At 41.0% G+C, this 20,471-nt stretch overlaps 1 protein-coding gene across 2 annotated transcripts in view; it reads right to left on the reverse strand.

Annotated features, from left to right (window-relative positions):
* Nucleotides 1-8,682: 8,682 nt before the first annotated feature.
* The window catches only part of UBE2D2 (ubiquitin conjugating enzyme E2 D2), a 52,665-nt gene continuing 40,876 nt past the window's right edge, over nt 8,683-20,471 (reverse strand). For both annotated transcript variants that reach the window (XM_024193996.2, XM_024193997.2), the window contains 2 exons: nt 11,761-11,854; nt 8,683-9,568 (listed from right to left, as the gene is read on the reverse strand). In XM_024193996.2, the coding sequence (XP_024049764.1) occupies nt 9,523-9,568; nt 11,761-11,854 (140 nt within the window). In that variant the 3' untranslated portion in view covers nt 8,683-9,522. The remainder of the gene's footprint in view (nt 9,569-11,760; nt 11,855-20,471) is intronic.

Raw genomic sequence — 20,471 nt, forward strand, 5'->3', positions numbered from 1 at the left:
AGGCTCCACAGATTCAGAATTTAAGGCCAGAAGGGATTAGATCATGTAGTCTGACGTCCCAGGCTATTAAAATTTCACTATTACCTACAGATCCCATTATCAGTATAGCTGTAGTCCTAACAGCCTTAGTGATGGATCAGGACCCCTCTGGCTAAAGCGTATCTTCCAGAAAGGCACTCAGTCTTGATTTGGCAACCGAACTCAGAGGCTTTACATAATGTTTATAAATCTACAATGCTAGTAACTGAGACTATGAAATTAAATAGCTACATTTATAGTCAACAGCTACCAGAACTTACTAGAAAAGTAATACCATCTATGCTATAAGCACTACCTTATCCTCGTAACCAGATTGATTCTCACCTGCCTGTGTACAGTTGAGCTGTGTCCATGCCACAGGTTTAAGTTGCAAAAACCACACACACACACACACAGGCGGCTCCAGGCACCAGCGCAGCAAGCGCGTGCCTGGGGCGGCAAGCCGCGGGGGGCGGCGTGCTGGTCGCCGTGAGGGCGGCAGTCAGGCAGCCTTCAGCAGTGTGCCTGTGGGAGGTCCGCCGGTCCCGCAGCTTTGCCGAGGCTACGGGATCGGCAGATCACCCGCAGAAACGCCACCAAATCTGCCTGACCAGCGGACCACCCGCAGGCGTGCCGCCGACGGCCGCCTGACTGCCGTGCTTGGGGCGGCAAAAAACATAGAGCCGCCCCTGCACACACACACAGAGACACACAAGTGTCACCTGTGCTTGTGCATCTATACCAGCCACTCTGCTCAACTGTGTGCACGCATCTTGGGAAAATTTAAGCTATCCTACAGTGCCTCAGCCCAGGAAAAAGTGCCTGCAGGGAGGTTTAGGTTGCAAAAACTACACACACAGTGCTAGTGGGAGAATGCACACAAAGTAGCATATCAGGTCACACATTCTGGATGCCCTTCTTCATAGGCAGCTGGGTGGACGGGGGACCAGCCAATATGGTTACACAGGCCCCCACCCCTTGAACGATGCCTATCTACACTGCAAAACAGTGAGACAACCTGTAAGATAACCAAGCTGCCCAGGAGGACAAAACTATGAGCTGCCATGATTACAAAGGCCCCTACAAAGTTATGTACATGCTTTAGTCACCTCCATAGTCCTGTTGCACTCAATGGAACTATTCAAATGCATAAAATAACGCAGGTGCAGAACTCTTTGCAAGTTTGAGGCGTCAGAGTATTATCCACATTGCATGTTGCCACATTTAAAGCTGACCACAACACTAGCTGCTCACAAACTCTGTTAAAAGCTGTAGTGTAGACAGGGTGTTAGGCAAAGATTCAAACGGGGGAATCCCCAAGCTATAGGAGCGCTTTGATACAATATGCTTTAAGCCATGTTAATGGAAAATACCCTAGACTACAGAGCTGTGGAATTTTCAAACAAACCAACCTGTCCAGTTAGAGACATCTCAGCTTTATTTATAACAAGCACCTCATACTCATTTCTCTCTTGCCCAAGGGAAAGAGCATTAGTACTCTCCACAGCTATGAACAGGATTGCTTCAGGCTATTTTCTCAAAATTACTATACTCTAAAGAATCTGAGGTATATTGGATCCCTTTTACATGCTAATTTGCTTTCTGTGTTTAAAAGAAAACAGACCATAGTATTGCCACTTTCCCTCGTTAGGCAGCCAGTCACAAACAAAAGCCTCTATACCACTCTCCCAACCCTAGCTCGCTTCTTTCCTGTTTCCCCTCATCAGCCCAGCTGAATCCTATACAGCTGAGAGAGCCCACAGCACCACACCCAATCACCCTAACAATGATCAGGCTGCTAACAATCTTTAGTCTTGTGAGCCTTCAGCTGATTTCAGGGGCACGAGTGCCTGTAACCATCTGGGCAGTACCCAGAGAAAAAATATGCAGTTAAGAGGGGAAATTAATTGTACAATATCTTGTCAAATCAAAGAAAGGGGTAGAAAGGTGTATGCTAATACCAGAGTATGGAGAATGTATCCTGAGTAAGTTTATTGGTGAACCTTTGCATTGCTCTCAGATGCAAAAATAGAGAAGTCACAGGAGATGCCCATTGATGGCCTATTGGGGAGTCCTCTGCCCATTGCTTTAAAAAAATTATATCTATATCTATTTCTGGAAACTGAACTTTCCAGGACCAAAGAGCCTCAAGGCATTTGAGTTTGGCCTCCACTAACCTAAACAGCAGACCTGTTTACTTCATTAAGTTCCTGCCTCATGCCCCAGTGTCAACTGATTGGCCAACATGATAGTTGTTTATCTCACCACAATGTCCAACTTTTAAGTAGAGATCCTTAGGACAAGCACCAGCAGTATAACGGCATGCAGCTGCAGGTTTGAGTGAAAACCCTATACAGTGTGACATGCCCCGACCCGGACAGACCAGCACCTGGGGCAGTTCAAATCATGGTGAGGGCTTACTGAAGGTCATGTGGGGTTCAGCACCACATGAATGAGGTCCAAGTTCCTTTCTGGTCTGAACTCTAAGGACTAGATTTTCCTCAATGTCTCAGAGATGGCTCCATAAAATGCTTAAACCCATTCATGAAATGGGCCCAAAAGAAGGTCTAAAAGGGAAACCATTATGCTCCCCCACCAAGGAGGGAATGGACAACTAGCCTTGGTCTATCTTTTGGGTTAAATTGTTTCTCCAGACTTCACCTTCAATACAAAGGAGGAAAGCCTTTCAGCTGATGGCTCAGACATATGGAGAGAGTTGCCTAAATGTGGCTCTTAATGGCCCAACTATCCAATGGGAAATGCAGAGCATGTTTCCCCAAGAGCAATGTGACTATTGCCAGCTCTCTGAAGGTTCTTGCAGCTGACACGGCCAAATGGGAACAAATGATACAGGAAATTCAAGTGGCCCAGAGAGAACTAAAGACTTAGTTTGAGATTGAAAAACGGGGATATGAAAGTAGGGATCCTTCTATGTAGATACAAAAAGATCACCTCGCCCAGCCTGATACTTCAGATGGTGGCACAAAGTCTGCATCCAAAGATTCCATTTGGAGAGACCCTGCAGATTTCATGGGGACTAAGTAGCACTGGAACACATCCTCCGGAATTTGTGATTCACTCATTGATAGCTTTTTTCCCCCACCACAGATGAAAGGATTTGGGACACCAGTATTCTAGGGGTGACGAGATGTGTGCGTCATGTAAATGAGTTCTATAAAGCAAACTTGACCCATTAAGAATGCCCACTGGCCCCAAAAGAAACAGATCCTCCTCCACGAGAGCTCTCCCCCCCAGGGGTGGGCATGGACAGTCAAAAAGACAGTAACTTAAGCAAGGGAGAGACATGCTAAATTAACTATCAGGCTATGGAATTATCTATTACGCTGACACCAAATCTCAGACTGAGGCCAGTACACGACTGACAGCAAACTTTTCTTTGAGGAAGAATGGGAACCGTCGGGCAAGAAGTCAAACTGTGGCTGGAGGCATCATGAGGTCTGCTGTGGGCATCAGCGATGCCACAGATAGCTCTGTGCTCCTAGGTATGAGTTTATTGCAGCGAGTGAGCCTGTAAACTTTGCCTTATGCTGAAAGGAGAATGCAGCTATCAGCTTTGGCCGCCATGCTGCTCACTGGAAAGTGAGGGGTGGTACTAGGGGGTGATGCTGCTCTCAGCTCCACCCCCTTCCCAGGGGGAAGGAGAGCAGAGCTGGAGGGGATGCCTATAGTAACTCCCCACAGCACAGGGAGCAGGCAGAATCTAAATTTACAGGCAGCTAGCTAGTGCTACTGAATTCAGCCCTGGAAGCACTGTTTGTCTTTGAAGGACAGCCTAGATTAGGGGAGCAAGTGGAACAAGATTAGGACTGATGGACAGGGCAACACCACTGATGATGGATGAGAGGAAGGAAAGGGCTTGTGATTGGATATAAGTGAATGTAGAGAAGTGAATGGATTAGGTAGAAGAATCTAGTCAGACAGAAGGAATGAAAGACCAGTTTAAAAAAGGAAAACACCAAAGTTAAGCAAAAGAAGCAGTCAAGCCACAGTAAATTTAATGTAATTATTTAATGGAGAGGCGTTGCAAGACATTACAATCACACATGCAGATTTATGAACATACTCCCTGACTCAGAGGGGCAGTGGCAATAGGGATTTCCCCCCAATGTCCCTCTGTGGCTGCTGTTATTCATGCCTGGTTCGGCCTTTGCACCTCCAGAATGCTCAAGATTGTACTAAAAATGGCAGGTTCTCTCTTTAAAAATTCCCAAAAGAATAACCGTAGATCCTTCAAAAAATATCTTGCTCCTTCTTGTAGCTTTGGCAGAAGCTGTCACCTGGAACAACTTCCATCTACAACCCCAACAGTGAAAAGTGCTCAGAACTCACAGAAGGGATGGAGGGGGAGAAGAATCAAATTTGGTTAAAAGTATTAAAGACTGGGGCAACATATGAGGTAGGAATCTATAGATTGAGGGAATTGGAGAGCTTCAGCATAACTAACCTGAGGAGGGGGCGGGGAGAAGAAAGAAGCCAGGCTTGTTATCCATTGTTTAAAAATTATGGAACCGAATGTTACTGAAGATAAGTTGCCATCCTTCTGCTAGGATAAGACGTCACCCACAGGCCCCAAGGCCTACCCCACAGGCCTCTGCTAGCTGCGCTGTCAGCAGCGAAGCTTGTGTCATGTCCTTCAAACTCTCTACAGCAAAGTGACATTTTGACAGATTGCTAACTGCTCTGAGCAAAGATGCAGACTTTTCCACTGCACCTCCCACACACCCAGGTGCCAGAGCAGGCAGCTAGTGCTGCTCCCACAAGTGCGTGTCGGGGAATTGTAATTGGACAAAGAGACCTATGATCTGTTCTCCAAGTCATCAAAACACCAGGTCAGCAGGGCACCACTGGAGCTGCTTAACTTCTCTAAACAGCAGGAAGATGATTGGGATCAAGAGAAGGCAAGCAGGGCAGGACACATGTCTGTGATTGGCTGCTGCAGTAGCAAGGAAGAGACCACCATTTGCTTAACATCTATGCTAAACAGTGGTGGGTATGAGGAAAGAACCTAGATGGACACTGACAAAGACATTTTATGGTACATTGCTTGACTAGCGCAGACAATACTTTAACAGAAAGTCTCTAAACACACACTCAAGCATGCAGCTCCTTTTAGAGTATCAGCCCAGTTACTGAAGAGTCTCAGTTGTAAGTGCTAGAGCAGATTATCCTTTAGTTACTGCTTGGTAAGAAGTGCAGCAGTGTCCCCCAATTCAGGAACAAGTTGGAGGATATACCGGATACATTACCTGTAAAGTTTAGAACCTACCCTATAATAACTATCTAGAGACAATTTCATCCTGTTACTTAACTTGAGAGGATAGGATCTGAAAGTAACAAGGAAGATTTGAAGAGATTTAGGCTAAAATTTGTAAGTTATTTAGGCATTGCAACACAGAGCACAGCTACACCTGATTTAGACGCCTACATCTGATTTTCAAAAGAATTTAGGACTATATCCCACTGAAGTGCCCAAGACCCCCTTTTTAAATGATTGTAGGCTCCTAAATCAGTTAAGTGTTGCAATGCTAAATTTAGCAGTGCCTAGATACCTTTAAAAATCTGGGCTTTGGTTATTAAATATAATCCTTTAAAAGCAAATCCCAGTGTGAAGAGGTTTAAGAATCAGGATTGCTTTAAGCTATCCCACCCCCCAAAAACCCAAATGAAAAAACATCAAGATTCATTTCAAGACAAGTATTCCAAATTGAAATTCAGACTGAATCATTATAGCCATTTAATACAACAGACCAAGTGAGTGGAGTTCTTCTGTAAAGCGAGTTTTCACAGTCCAACATCCAGGAGTGTATGATTTAGGCTTATACAGAAGTGACAGAATAAAACACCAATTTGACTGAATTCTCAGGAGCTACAATTATAGAACATAACACATTGTTAAAACTACAGGTAGAGCATTGGCAGATAATTTCATGAGCCTGCTGGAATTAAGATAGCTGGATGACATTTTAGTGACAGTTCACAATCTGAAACCATTTATCCTTCCATCTGCCTTACTGCAGTATATCCCAGTCTTCATAAAAACATTTAAGCGATTAGCTCTATCATCAGATATCTTTACAGCCAGAGTTTTCAAGAAGGCTCAGACACCCACAATGCGGCCATTTTTTAATTTTTTTTTTTAAAATAAGTAGACATCATTAGCACCCAGGAAAATGGGAACTGTTAGATGCAAGAGTGCTTCTGAAGGTACAACCCTATAAGTCACAGTAGTAACAGTTAAAGTGAACTAGTTAACTGAAACAAACTGTAAAGTCAAGACAACCTCTCTGTTAGCTGCTTGGTTGGGCAACATTAACACCTGTGCAAAGAACCCAGAAACTAAAGCTTCTTGCAACATGTAATGCTTCAGGATATGTCTACATTGTAGTCAGGGATGTGAATGCAAGGCCATGTAGACAGACATTCTTGGTTATCTGTACTCCAATTTGCAGCAAGCTAATTTAAGTGTACATCATGGAATGGGCTTTAGCACAGGCTGCACAAGCCTGCCTGCCTCCACAAGTACATACGTAACTGCTAAGCCCTGTGCCGTGGCATCCTCACTGCTATTTTTAATGAGCTAGCTAGAATACAACTAGCATGCACACATCTACACAAGGTGCTATTCACACCTGCGGTTGCATGAACTCAGGTCCCAATAAATTTAAAGCCTTCACTTCACCTACAGAGGGTAGAAGTCACTTTACTACAAGTGATGATAGCCATGTGTAAACTGGAATTATGTGGAAGATGGAACACTCCCGTCATTTTGCATTAGCGTTTAGCTTAGAGCTTATCTACTCTTACCTAGAACAGACTTCTGCCACCCTTTCTATTACAACTGACCATGCAAGAGCCTCATCCACAGCTTTGAAACAGGCTCCTTTTGTTTCTCCATCTCTTCTTATAACACTCCTCTACCCTTGTCTCTCAATCTCTCCCCCACCACACACACTTCGGGCCTTATGAGTATGGTAATTTACTTCATGACCACATAAAAAGGATTAATTTAGATTATATATTCCACTCTGGCACTTACAGCAGCATATGGAGACTTTATACACGATACTCAAAACAGATGTGCGGTTAAAGGCAAGTAATTGTTTCGTTATGCTTATCATTGAAGGTGGCAAGGAAGATCAAACATGGCATAGGAAATTGTGCTGGTGACTTCACAGTACCCTGTACTTTCCCCAAGTGCCACAGTAGGGTACCAGCGCATTTAACACTGGAGCTTTTTTTAAAATTACTATTAAATATAAGGCCTGATCATAACTGTTAGAAGTTCCAATAGACAAGAGGACTGCACAGAAGTTCATACTAAACTACAGCTGCAAATTTAGGTACAAGTTATTAAATTCCTGTTCTATATGGCTGTATCTTATTACTGGTAACAGCATGCATGGTGGGTGAATCAAACCAGTCTGTAGGCTCCCATTACGGCTCATTTTTCTATGGCCATAATATCATATGAACATAGGCAAATACAATTATGCTCTTAGATAATGCTTCAATAATGCAAGCCTTTCCCAAGTTCTTTTGTCCTTTCAGTACAAGTTACTTCACATAATTGTACTTTTTCCAAGAAGCGTTCTATATTCTTAGCACATCACCTGTTCAATATATGGCCATACATTCTGTAGTTCTTTACAAGTGAAGCTCTGCTGTTTCAGAGCCATTTTAATCAGAAAACTTTGCTTTCCCCCCATGCAATAAGTATAAAAACCTGCAAGTGTAAACCGTAGCAGTTACCATGTGTCTGCTATCAAGACTCATTTGAATATGCAAGTTTTTCCTGTAGCCCGCTGCACAGAAAACTCCAGAGGCTGCTAACCTTTACATGCAGAGATGCATAACCAAGGACATTGAGAGATGAGACAACTGGAACAAATTTAGACCAAAAGCAGTGGACATTTATTCCTCATTTGTGCAAGAGTGTAAAGATGCATTTGAAAATGGATGGGACAGACCCCTGTGGCTGGAGAGCTGGAGGCTATAGCCTCTCCTTCAGTTTGATGGCTTGGTTTACAATTATGCTAAAGGAGATAAAATTGCAGACTCACCTACTTCACATGAATGTTGCTGGCAAATATACTTGTTTACAAAGTAAAATTTCAAACTACATTTTCATTGAATTCAAGTGAAGACTTTGTTCAAATAAAAGACACATACAAGTACAATTTAAAACCATATGAACATTTGCAAATGTTTAGTGCAAAAGTAAGCATGTAAAAGCTACATTTTATGAACGTTCGTGCTGATGTGTGTTTGATAATTTTTACCCTTTTACATCCATTACTTTTAGTTACATAAGGTTTCACTTACCTACATATGCATTGTGTTAAGTCCCATGCAAGTGGGAATAATACCATTAGGCTTTGTAAAATGTTGCTCAGATCCTCATTAAGTAAACTGCTTTTTTGGTTTAACAGTCAAGTTGCTGGCACACTACATATCTTGAGTTCACGTAAGTGCTTTAACCTTAAGTTTGTCTTGTTCGGGCGCATAGCCTTTTCTGATGCAAACTGAATTGCTTCATGATTCTGAAATGCAACTGTTTGTGAATGCAGACATTTAAGGACAAGCCACCATTAATTATAGCCTGTAACAAACTGGTTTTAAAATTAAAAGCCTATTCACACAAAGTTATATGTAATGACTGTAGTAATCAGTTTATTACACAGATTAATCATTCTTGAACGTACAAGCCCCAGGGGAGCAGTTGGGTCTTTAAATATACACGAGTTTTCTGTCAAATGAATTTTTACCCTTACATCCAGAAAGACCTAAGCAGTTAAAAAACTTAAGAAAAATAAGAGCTATTAGCTATGTATTAACTGAGAAACCATACAAACCAAAAAAATATGAGGAAGGGGAGAGAAGAGTTGAAATAAATCAACATCACTTGATGCACTAATAGCTCCAATCCATTTAAATGTTGACCATTTAAACTTAGACCTTAAACACAGGATGTGGGTACGGGTTAATCTTGTTGGTTGTAACTTTTACCTAAGATGTAGATCCTTCAGAATAAAATGAATACAGAAACAGCTTTGAGTTCTTCACCTTGGCTTTCCATAACTGTTATGAGTTTAAAAGGATTCCATTTAAAAAAAATCCTCCCACAAGTTAGTGAACTGTCTCCAGAAAACGATGAAACCCACCACTCCTCCCCCCTCATTTTATTACCCAATTTAAATCAATAAGGAATGCTTTTAGGCTCACAACGAAGTTATGACTGAAGAACTGGCTTTTCACACACACACACTTCTTTGCTAGGAGTCAATGTTGGTACGGGGAATACAGTATTTCTATTTTGTTGTTCCGAGTATGTACAACACGCAGCACTGCTGTATCAGGTAAACATGTGCACAGGGGAAGATGAGGCGTGGGCTCATAGAAAGCAGTCAAATGGAAATCAAAAGGACTTTCTCTTTCAGAGTTCCCCTATCTTTATTTGTAGAGGTTATCCAATAATTTCTTTAATTACATCGCATACTTCTGAGTCCATTCCCGAGCTATTCTGTTGTACCTGTATGTATAAAAAGAGGATTTGTTTAACATATATCGTCCACTCAAATGCAAGAGATTTTTAACTCCAGTGGAATGTTCTTTCTACACATGCCTTTAAGCTAAGTTCTCTTCAGCAACATCAGAACTTTCAGTCAGGTAATTTGAAGAGCAAAATAAAGTTTCATGCAAATAAGTGACAACTTAACCCTTTATCAGGGCAGAGAGAGTAATCTTTGCTGTGTTCATAATTATTTCAGCAAGCAGCAGCAAAACCAAGTCTTTGGGGGCAGAATTACATAAAAACTAGTGTTTTGACAGGAAGACTTAAATTTACATGTTTTCTAACCACTATCTTTGGGCAACAGTGTGTTACTGTTGTAAATTTTATCTTCATAATAGTCTGAAAGCTCAGTATGATGCAATAACTATTTGGCAATGTTTTGCTTCTGCTTTCTCTTCAGTCATCGTCAGTTGTAAGGAAAAAGTAATAACAGTTTCCCATAGATGCTGAGCTGCAAGATATTGCCAGATTCAGAATAGTGTTACAGCATTTGTTTATTTTGGCTCCAGCTATTATGGTTGACTATTTTGACAGAGCAAAAGAGGGACGAAATCTGGGCCATGACAACTTTCAACTTCTAAGGAGCAACCTGCTCCTTACAGACCCAATCCTACAGTCTTTTTGCACCCAGTGCACCCATTGGGGTCAGGAATTGTGCACACAGGACATTTTAGCTAGAGTCTCAAGTAAACACTGCAATACCATCATAATGTTTGATGCACTACTGATATTTGGGACATCTCCATTCCACCTGTCACAAAAAAGTGAGATACATTTCTTTTGCAAACACTTCACTCTGGAGAGTACACTCTATTAGCTAGAGGATACTTGGTCACCTTATTATACAGAATTCCACCTGGATCTTTGTTCCAATAAAGCTATTAGTCAACTTAACCTAAGAATGTTTCTTTGCAACATAACAGGGTTTACTTAGACAACCCATTATATTAACTTCAACATTGTTTAAACTCTTCAAAAGCCAAGTTCAAATGTGTTGATAGCACAAGACTAATATATTTTCATATTCCTTTCGAGACTATGTGAGCAGAACTGAATATATAAGCTCTGTGGATATGACACTTTTACAGTTGTACCTCTTGCCAAACTGCTGAATACTAATCATGCAGCTTTGATGGCAGACAAGATGCACGGACTTTCCCCAGTATCTGCTTCTGAATTACCAAACATATTATCCAGAAACTTGCTTAATTTCACCTCCCTCCCTACTCACAGGTTGCTGAAGTGCTGTCTTGACTTCATTAGATGGTCGTGTAAGGGAACTGCTGATCAGTTCTGGAGTGGGAACAGCTCAAGGTGGGGAATTAGTTTACAATCATCATCATCAAGCAATTGCTCAGACAAGAAGTTCCCTTTTAAACTGAAGCAATTTGAGTTACATTAATGCGAAAGTTTTTCTGATTTTTGCAATTTGCTCCTTAAAAGCTTGTAAGTCTTCCCCACATCTCTTTACCACTCTTATCCTTCCCTTGCACCCTACGAATGCTGTCAATGAAGCTGAATCAGAGGTATTGGTTACCTCCGTGTTCATGCCCCACCATCTAGAACATTAGCACTCCCTGTAATAGAGTTTAACTTGTTCTCCTTCTGCCGACTATATAGAATTGAAGCACAGACAGTGAAGGGTTTTTAAAATGTGTAACTCAAACTGATGCTGCAAAATCTGTATAAAATATGGTTCTTAGTACAGATTACATTTGTGAGATTTCCACAGGTTTATCAGGGTATCGATCACGAAGGCAAACCTGTAGTTAAAGCAACTAAACAGATATAGATTTGCTTATAGGCTGAGAATTTAGTTCATGGATTTGGGGGAGGCGGGAGGAGTTATGGCTTACTTAAAAGTCCCTCAATACAGACTTGAACTAGAAATAGAGACTTCCCTATAGCAATGCCATTAGGTACTACTATATTAAGACTAGTGTCAGTGTGCACTGTATCTACAGTGCCTCTTCTAAGCAATGTCTTTAGAAGACCAAGGTTCCCAACTGATCAAGACAAATTTAACAAATTCAGAGATTAGTTTTTTTATAAAGTAATCCCATTTTCTTTTTAACTCTGACTCTGAGTACAGATTCTCCTGTTTTCACATTAACTGAAGCGTTTAACAGATTTTTAGCTTCCATACTCACTTTTCTCTATCTGTTTTGTAGATCCGTGCAATCTCAGGCACTAAGGGATCATCTGGATTGGGATCACACAACAGAGAACAGATGGACAAAAGTACTAGAGAGAGAAAAAACATTGCATTAGAATTTAAGTGCTGCTGAAAACACCTGCAGGAAATAAACCTACTTGGTTGCTATTTTAACCCTTGATGTCTGGAGTCAAGATGTGGTGACCAAAACAAAACAGACATTAACACTAATGAATAGTAAATTCCAGAAAATTTAGCCAAATGACTTCATATCCTAAAGTAATTACCATTTCACAGCTGAACTAAGGCTTTGCAGGACCATAACATTGTTATTTTGAGTACACCATGCCAGTATGGAGACAGCTGGACAGAACTGTTCAATTACAAGTTGGAATCACCTTTAAAAAGGTGTCATGCAATTAAAAAAATATCATGTATACAATTGCCTAAAGGGTTTTAAGACAAGATTTTAAAAAATAAAATTTTTTTAATAGAAATTTAGGTCCTGACTTGCCTGGAAGATAACTGGAGAACTAATGTTATGACATAGTCAAAGAGTGAAAGAGCAACTGAGAAGGGGAAGAGATTTTAAGACCAACTGTTCACAATATTCTTTGTCCATATTACTACTCATTTAAAGTTAAGATTAGACAACTGAGGCTATGTCTAGAATAGGAAGAGAGATCACATTTGCCAACATGTTTTAAAACAGTTTTAAAACACTGCTCTGCATCTAGTGTAAACAGGGAAAGTCATATTTAGAAGATAACACGACCTTCCCTGTTCGAACTAAGTGTAAAGCCGTACTTAAAGCCATTTGTTAAAACTTTCGCTAAGTATTTTTAAATATGACCAGTCTTCCAAGACTAGACATAGCCTGAGACATCCAATAGGCCCTCCAGCAAAGCCAGAAAAGAACAGAGTTGACATTCTGATATTTCTGAGGTTTAAAAATAAGGGGAAAAAAAATCTTGATTTTATTAATACAGAGAAGCAATACTAAGCATGTCTTTAAAAATACACATCTTTACATCTTGCTATGACCTTGTCCATCTTATCATTTGATGCTGCCACGGTAGTATAGACAAGGGCTCTCCCTGCCTCCCAGATGTCCCATAATTCCTACCACCAGCTCAGCTCCATTCATGGTAGCAACAGAAGGAGTCTTAGCACACACAAGGCCTGCTCTGGGCAAGTTTAGATACATGACATTAGCAGTCCTGGGAAATCTTAAATGTTGTATCTACACTAACAGCTCGGAGTCCAAATTAAATTAAATATTTGTCTAATCATACTATTTGATGTTTGCTCCATGATGGTTTTGGAAACTCCTTGTACAAAAGGGTCTTCTACAAGACAGGACGTACTGTTGTCCCATATGCTGAGTGCAAGAGTAGGATGGATTTCTCACATTCATCTTTAATTTGTCATGCCAAGAAGAACTTCAGAGCTAGAGTGAAAAAAGAAATGATCCCAGGTATTTGGGCCAGGTGCTTTCACTAGCTAAGTTGTATTGGGTGGGGATGAGAGAACAAGAGGTGATCACAGATGCTTGAGTTAATGTAGTTTTCACTGCATTACGGTAGACTCTTTACTAGTGGGGTATATTAGTGTCAAACTATAGTTCCAGGTTTCTAGAACTATTTTAGGAAAGAACAAAAAATATTGGTGTACAATTCAGGTTCTGTATTGGATAAATTCCTGCAGATGTAAGGTCTCTGAAAAGGTCAACCTATTTCTTGTTCTTGGTTAGATTAGTGCCTCTTTTCCTCCAACACTATGTTACCAGTCTACTAAAGGTCACTCTTCAGCCATTTCTGGGTTATACCACCTGTGATATTCCAATGAATTAGTTGAATTTTCATTGGACAGACTATGTTCAGGAAACAAAATCCTTAAAATAGTTGTCAGTAAGAAAAAGTATGACAAAACAGTATTCTGCGTTAACAGAATTTCTGCACCCTCATCAGTATCTGTACAAACAATTTTAGAGAACTTTAAAAGTTCAGGAATGGTCACACTGTTTCAAACTAGTAGTCCCAATGGTCCAATATTCTGACAGCCCAGTCAGTACCAGATGTTTGGAGGAAGGTACAAGAAATCCTGTAGCAGGTAGTTATGGAATAGGAAAAATACTTCCTACACAAGCAGACGAATATTGTCAGAGGTTAGTTTGACATGACATAGGTTTTTTTGGAAAGGATAAACTAACATCCCTATTATTGTAAGATTTGGATGTTATGCATAAAACATCCAGTCCTTTCAGAAATCCGCTAAACTCTTTGGCCTCAATACCTTGTAGTTCCATAGGCTAAATGTGCATTATGTGAAAGAGAATTTCCTTTTATCAATTCTTCAATTTCATTCAATGTTCCCTTATTCTGCTATTATAAGATGGTGAAAAGCAGTGCCAGTTCCATCTTCTCTATGCCATTGTTTTGAATATCAAGCCCTTTATTCACCTCCTTTCTGAAGTAGTTTGTCTTTTCAATCTCTTCATGTGAAGTTTCTACTTGGCTGTAGTCACTCACTGTCTCAACATATTCCACTTCCCCCCCCCCCCCCCCCCCCTTTTTTTTTATTTTAAAGTGTGACCTGAATAGAACATAGTATTCCAGGTGAGGTGATCTTATTGGATTTATATAGTAGCTTTATTTTCAGTGTTGTCCATCCCTTTCCCTTAAGGATTTTAACATTATCTTTTAATCCGCACAACAGCAGAGGTTTGATTTGAGCTGTCCACAATGATGTTCAGATTTCCCCCTAAATACCCAAGTTGTTAGACAATTTAGAACCCAGCAAGGTTCATGAACAGTTTTTCCATGTTGCACCACTGTGCGTTTGTTAAGACTTTCATCTGCCATTATGCAGTCCGTTCACATCAGTTGGTTAGGTCTTTGACAAAGATATTTGCAAGTTTTTCTCCCTCATTCTTTGTCTTGATTTTGTAGATCACTCATTACTACAGACATTTGTCTTTGTATAGAACCTTAGGACACCCTTGTTAACTTTTCGTTGGTCTTAATCCCAATATAGCCTGTAGGCCTTTTAAAGAAAAGGCAAACCTACACATCTGCCACGCTCCAATCCTTCAGCAGAGTAGCTGTTTTAAGGCGGACATCTGGTTTGCTAGCAACTCAGCCACTGCCATTCTTAAGTGCTTTCAGAACTCTTGGATATAGACACACCAGTCTTGGCGACTTGTGCTTTACTTTAATCAAGTTGGTGCAGGCACTTCAGTCCTTGACAACACCTCAATACCTGAGATGAGCAGATATCCCCAAAACCATGGTGGTATGGTTGCCAACCCTCCAGGATTGTCCTGGAGTTTCCAGAAATGAAAGATTATGACGTGATGAAACGTCCAGGAATACATCCAGCCAAAACTGGAAACCCTACTTGGTAGTGAAGGCTGATGCAAACAAGTCATTTGGCTTCTCTACCATATCCTTATCGTTCAATTAGGTTTAATCTCTGGTGATCCAGGCTACCTCCTAGTTCTCTTGTAAACTTCCTGCCTATAGTACATTCTTGTTAGGATTTTTTACATTTAGCTATTTGCTCTTCATAGTCCATTTTAGCTTTCTTAATTTCCTTCCTATGTGTTTTGCCTACTGAAGTTAAGTGTTCTTGTCTTCACTAGGCTTGGCAAGTAACCTCTTGAACATAGTAAACAAATATGAATAAATAACTATGGCTTTCCACTTCTGTTCCTTCTTTTTGTTAAGTGTATGCATCTTTTATGACACGGAGATTTCTTAAATGAACCATATCAGTTTCAAGGATGAGGGTTTCCCCTACTTTTTGTTTGGAGGTAATTTAACTTTTTTAATCCCCCTCGCTCCCCCTTCTAAACTTTATCATGCTAGTTTCTGTAATCTTCTTCGCTAAAGAGGAACTTAATTATGCTGCAGTCATTATTACCTAGTGCTCAACTATAGTTACTTCCTGAACCAATTCTTGTGTATTACTTTGGACTAAGGAGCAGCTTCTCCTCATACTCTGGAATTAGCTGGTCTAAAAAAAAAAAATCATTTAAGGTGTCACAACATTGCTTCTCTATACCAGGTCCCATTTGACCAGCTTATATGCAAGTAGGTGAAGTCCTCCATTGCTACCATTTTAGATTGTTGCCTATTTAATCTCAGTATTGTGCATTCACTTTTTTCTGATTAGAAGGCCAGCAGTGTAACCTTAAGTAAATTTGTATTCTGACAGCTTTGAATTTCTATCTATAAAAGTCATCTGGTCTTTTCATTCAGAATTTCTCTCACTAGATTTTATGGAGTCTTTAGATATAGTACTACTCCTCACCTTTACAGCCTGATCTGTCCAGTTTAGTTTATGACCAGGTGTTAATGTACCTCCTTCCCCCAGAATGTTAGGCAGTGTTGAAATATGGTGGGATACCAATTTCAAGATCCTCTTGCATTGCCAGGCATTCTAGTTCACCTGGACTTTAGTCTTAACTTTCATGGCAACAGCGTAAAGAGGTGAAAGACCCTTCTCCCTCTAAAGTGTAATGGTTAGAAGTTAGAGAACCTTAAGAGATATGTTTCCCTATGTACTTAGTCATTGTATTTACAAATTTCAGAGTTTACTTTACTGTTGAAATAGAATCCCGCTCTCAGATTTATCATCTCCGCAGTGCTGTCTTGCATATCAACCACAGAATTATGGCTGACTGCAATTTTAGTAATAATGAGAATCCAATTCCTTCTATCTTGTGTACATCTCAGATTGTGTTTTCAGGAAGGTGCAAATTTGATACGGAAATCCACTATAGAAATATGAACTCCGCAGTACTTGTTTAGGACTACTTTAAAGAGCATAGAATCATAGAATATCAGAGTTGGAAGGGAACTCAGGAGGTCATCTAGTCCAACCCCCTGCTCAAAGCAGGACCAATCCCCTACTAAATCATCCCAGCCAGGGCTTTGTCAAGCCGGGCCTTAAAAACCTCTAAAGGAAGGAGATTCCACCACCTCCCTAGGTAACCCATTCCAGTGCTTCACCACCCTCCTAGTGAAAAAGTTTTTCCTAATATCCAACCTAAACCTCCCCAACTGCAAATTGAGACCATTACTACTTGTTCTGTCATCTGCTACCACAGTCTAGATCCATCCTCGTTGGAACCCCCTTTCAGGTAGTTGAAAGCAGCTATCAAATCCCCCCTCATTCTTCTCTTTTGCAGACTAAATAATCCTGATTCCCTCAGCCTCTCCTCATAAATCATGTGCTCCAGCCCCCTAATAATTTTTGTTGCCCTCCGTTGGACTCTTTCCAATTTTTCCACATCCTTCTTGTAGTGCGGGGCCCAAAACTGGACACAGTACTCTAGATGAGGCCTCACCAATGTCGAATAGAGGGGAATGATCACGTCCCTCGATCTGCTGGCAATGCTCCTACAGCCCAAAATACCGTTAGCCTTCTTGGCAACAAGGGCACACTGTCGACTCATATCCAGCTTCTCGTCCACTGTAACCCGTAGGTCCTTTTCTGCAGAACTGCTGCCTAGCCACTCGGTCCCTAGTCTGTAGCAGTGCATGGGAGTCTTCAATCTTAAGTGCAGGACTCTGCACTTATCCTTGTTGAACCTCATCAGATTTCTTTTGGCCCAATCCTCTAATTTGTCTAGGTCCCTCTGTATCCTATCCCTACCCTCCAGCGTATCTACCACTCCTCCCAGCTTAATGTCATCTACAAACTTGCTGAGGGTGCAATCCACGCCATCCTCCAGATTATTAATGAAGATATTGAACAAAACCGGCCCCAGGACCGACCCTTGGGGCACTCCGCTTGATACCGGCTGCCAACTAGACATGGAGCCATTGATCAATACCCATTGAGCCTGATGATCTAGCCAGCTTTCTATCCACCTTATAGTACATTCATCCAGCCCATACTACTTTAACTTGCTGGCAAGAATACTATGGGAGACTGTATCAAAAGTTTTGCTAAAGTCAAGGAATAACATCCACTGCTTTCCCCTCATCACAGAGCCAGTTATCTCATCATAGAAGGCAATTAGATTAGTCAGGCATGACTTGCCCTGGGTGAATCCATGCTGACTGTTCCTGATCACTTTCCTCCCCTCAAAGTGCTTCAAAATTGATTCCTTGAGGACCTGCTCCATGATTTTTCCTGGGGCTGAGCTGAGGCTGACTAGCCTGTAGTTCCCCGGATCCTCCTCCTCCACTTTTTTTTTTTTTTTTTTAAAAAGATGGGCACTATATTAGCCTTTTTCCAGTCATCCGGGACCTCCCCCGATCGCCATGAGTTTTCAATGTCTCTGCAATCACATCAGCCAACTCCTTTAGAACTACACCTTCAAGTAGTTGATGAAATTGGGATAAGATTCTTGGCTCCAGCAAGATCCCACTGTATCATTCTAGGAGCAGAGTGGACCTGTAGCCTCACTGGCCAGTTGAAGATTCCTTCAGCATGGGGAAGTCCCCAGGAGTGATAAGTGCTTGAAGTGCCCCAGCAACCTGGCTAGCAGACTTCACCCTTGGGGCTGTTGGCAGCTTTGAGACAGCACACTCCTGAAACCAAAATGGCCCCTGGGTCTGGGGTAGGCATACATAAAGTTACCTCCTCCCTTCACCCTTCCAGTTCTGCCTCAAGCACAGCTGTACCAGACCTAATAATCAAGTCATGCAGTACTTGAGTTAAAAATACAGAGGTAAAACTTTAAATGGATTTTATGTTGGGCCCTAGCTCTCATCTCACTTCACAAAAAGGCCAATCAACTCTTGTCTATATCCCCTGTCCTGTTACAATTTGAGTTTGGCTATACATAGTTAGGATACTCAATATGCTAAAAATAGGCTGCTATTTACTAAGTCATGAATGTATTCTAAGTAGAGCTTTCAGCCTGACATCATGGGCATATCATCTCCTCCATCCACCACTGAAGCCATCACAGGTTCTTAAAGACTCTGTATTTTCCAGCTTGTCTTCCTACTATAATGGGCTTTGAACTATGACTTGCGAAGTTTTCAAGGCTCATGCACTAAAGAGACTAACTTTCGTAAGAGATAAGCCTATACACTGTGTATAGCCTAAGGGACAGAACTTTTAGTCCTAGAAGATACAACATGTCCCAACTTGTCACGCCACAAATACAGGACACAGTGCCCAACAATGGGGTGATTATCTAGGTGCCTTTATTTTCCTTAGCTAATCTGTAGAACTCTTGTTTATGCCTCCAATTTTTAGGCTACACTGTAATCAACAGGCTCTTTTTGTTCTAAAAAAGTGAGAATGGGGAATACTGCCCTAATTTTCTGAAGTCTAAAACAATGGTTCAGGTTCATTCAGAAAGATAACGGGTTCCTATCAGACCAGCCTCACTATATACTGGATGTAGGCAAATAAGACAATGACAAGCTACCTATACTCCCATCATCAGTTAAAGAGGTATTCTTGATGCACCTGGCAGAATTCAGTTCAATATAAATGATTTTTTTTTTTTTTAAAACAAGACCAAGTTGAGCACAGCAAAGAGTTTGAGTGTTAAAAATTGCAGTTTCTTAATTTGAGGGAATCAGCTCAATTGTGAGGACAACTTAATTTCCTGACTTGAAACTTTCAAGAGTCACATTAGAAACTGGCAGCCTACCAAACTTAATATTTAAATTGGAATGTAGTCTACTTTAAATTTGCTATTTTAAAAAAAAGCTAGGGGAAGAGTATAGTAGGATCAACCTATAGATGAATCCAGATATTTTAGCTATGCTTACTGAGAGCAAGCTACCATTAATTGAGTTCTCATGTATAGGGTTTTGTTACACAAAACAAGTCTAATGATATTTTTCTATTGTTTTCATAAGGAAAAAGAAGAGGCAAGGGCCTGTAGCTCCAATATCCTTCTGGATGATGTTCTAGTCACCAGGAAAGAGGAAAAACAGATTTAAAACAACCTTCCACAAGCCTAGCAAGCGCCAAATTTGAGTCTGAAAATATTCAGGCTTTCAAACTTAAGTTTACAAATTTAACCATTTCAGCAACAATTTCATGAGGAGATTAACAAGAAGCCCTCTGAACTGGAATATGGCAAAATGAAATTACCGTCAATTAGGGTTGTATTTCTGCACTGTGATGAGGAATAAAATGAAACCCAGATGGATATGATTCAGGGTAAATTCTTTCAGCTCAGAGTCAAAGGGCTTCCATTTAAAGTGCAGGAAATACTTTGTTAAGAAGATCCTATTTCTTGGCCATGACAACCTGTTCAAGGAAGAGAATCCTCCAGCACCACAGCAATCGATCCATGGTGATGGGGGACTTCAACTACTCAGACATCTGTTTGGAAAAATAACACAGCAGGGCACAGATTATCCAACAAGTTCTTGGAATGTATTGGAGACAATTTTTTATTTCAGAAGGTGGAGAAAGCTACTAGGGGAGAGGCTGTCCAAGATTTGATTTTGACGAACAGGTTGAGAATTTGGAAGTGGAAGGCAGCTTAGGTGAAAGTGATCATGAAATGGTAGAGTTCATGATTCTAAGGAATGGTTGGAGGGAGAACAGCAAAATAAAGACTATGTATTTCAAGAAGCAGGGCCGGCTCTAGGCACCAGCAAAACAAGCTGGTGCTTGGAGCGGCACATTTTTAGGGGCGGCATGGCCGGCGCCAGAATGCCGCCCCTAAAAATGTGCCCCGGCCGCCCTAGCTCACCTCCGCTGCTGCTGCCACGGCGC

The sequence above is a fragment of the Terrapene carolina genome, unplaced genomic scaffold, assembly GCF_002925995.2.
Source record: "Terrapene carolina triunguis isolate 2854851 unplaced genomic scaffold, T_m_triunguis-2.0 Scaffold838, whole genome shotgun sequence".
Taxonomy (NCBI): domain Eukaryota; kingdom Metazoa; phylum Chordata; order Testudines; family Emydidae; genus Terrapene; species Terrapene triunguis.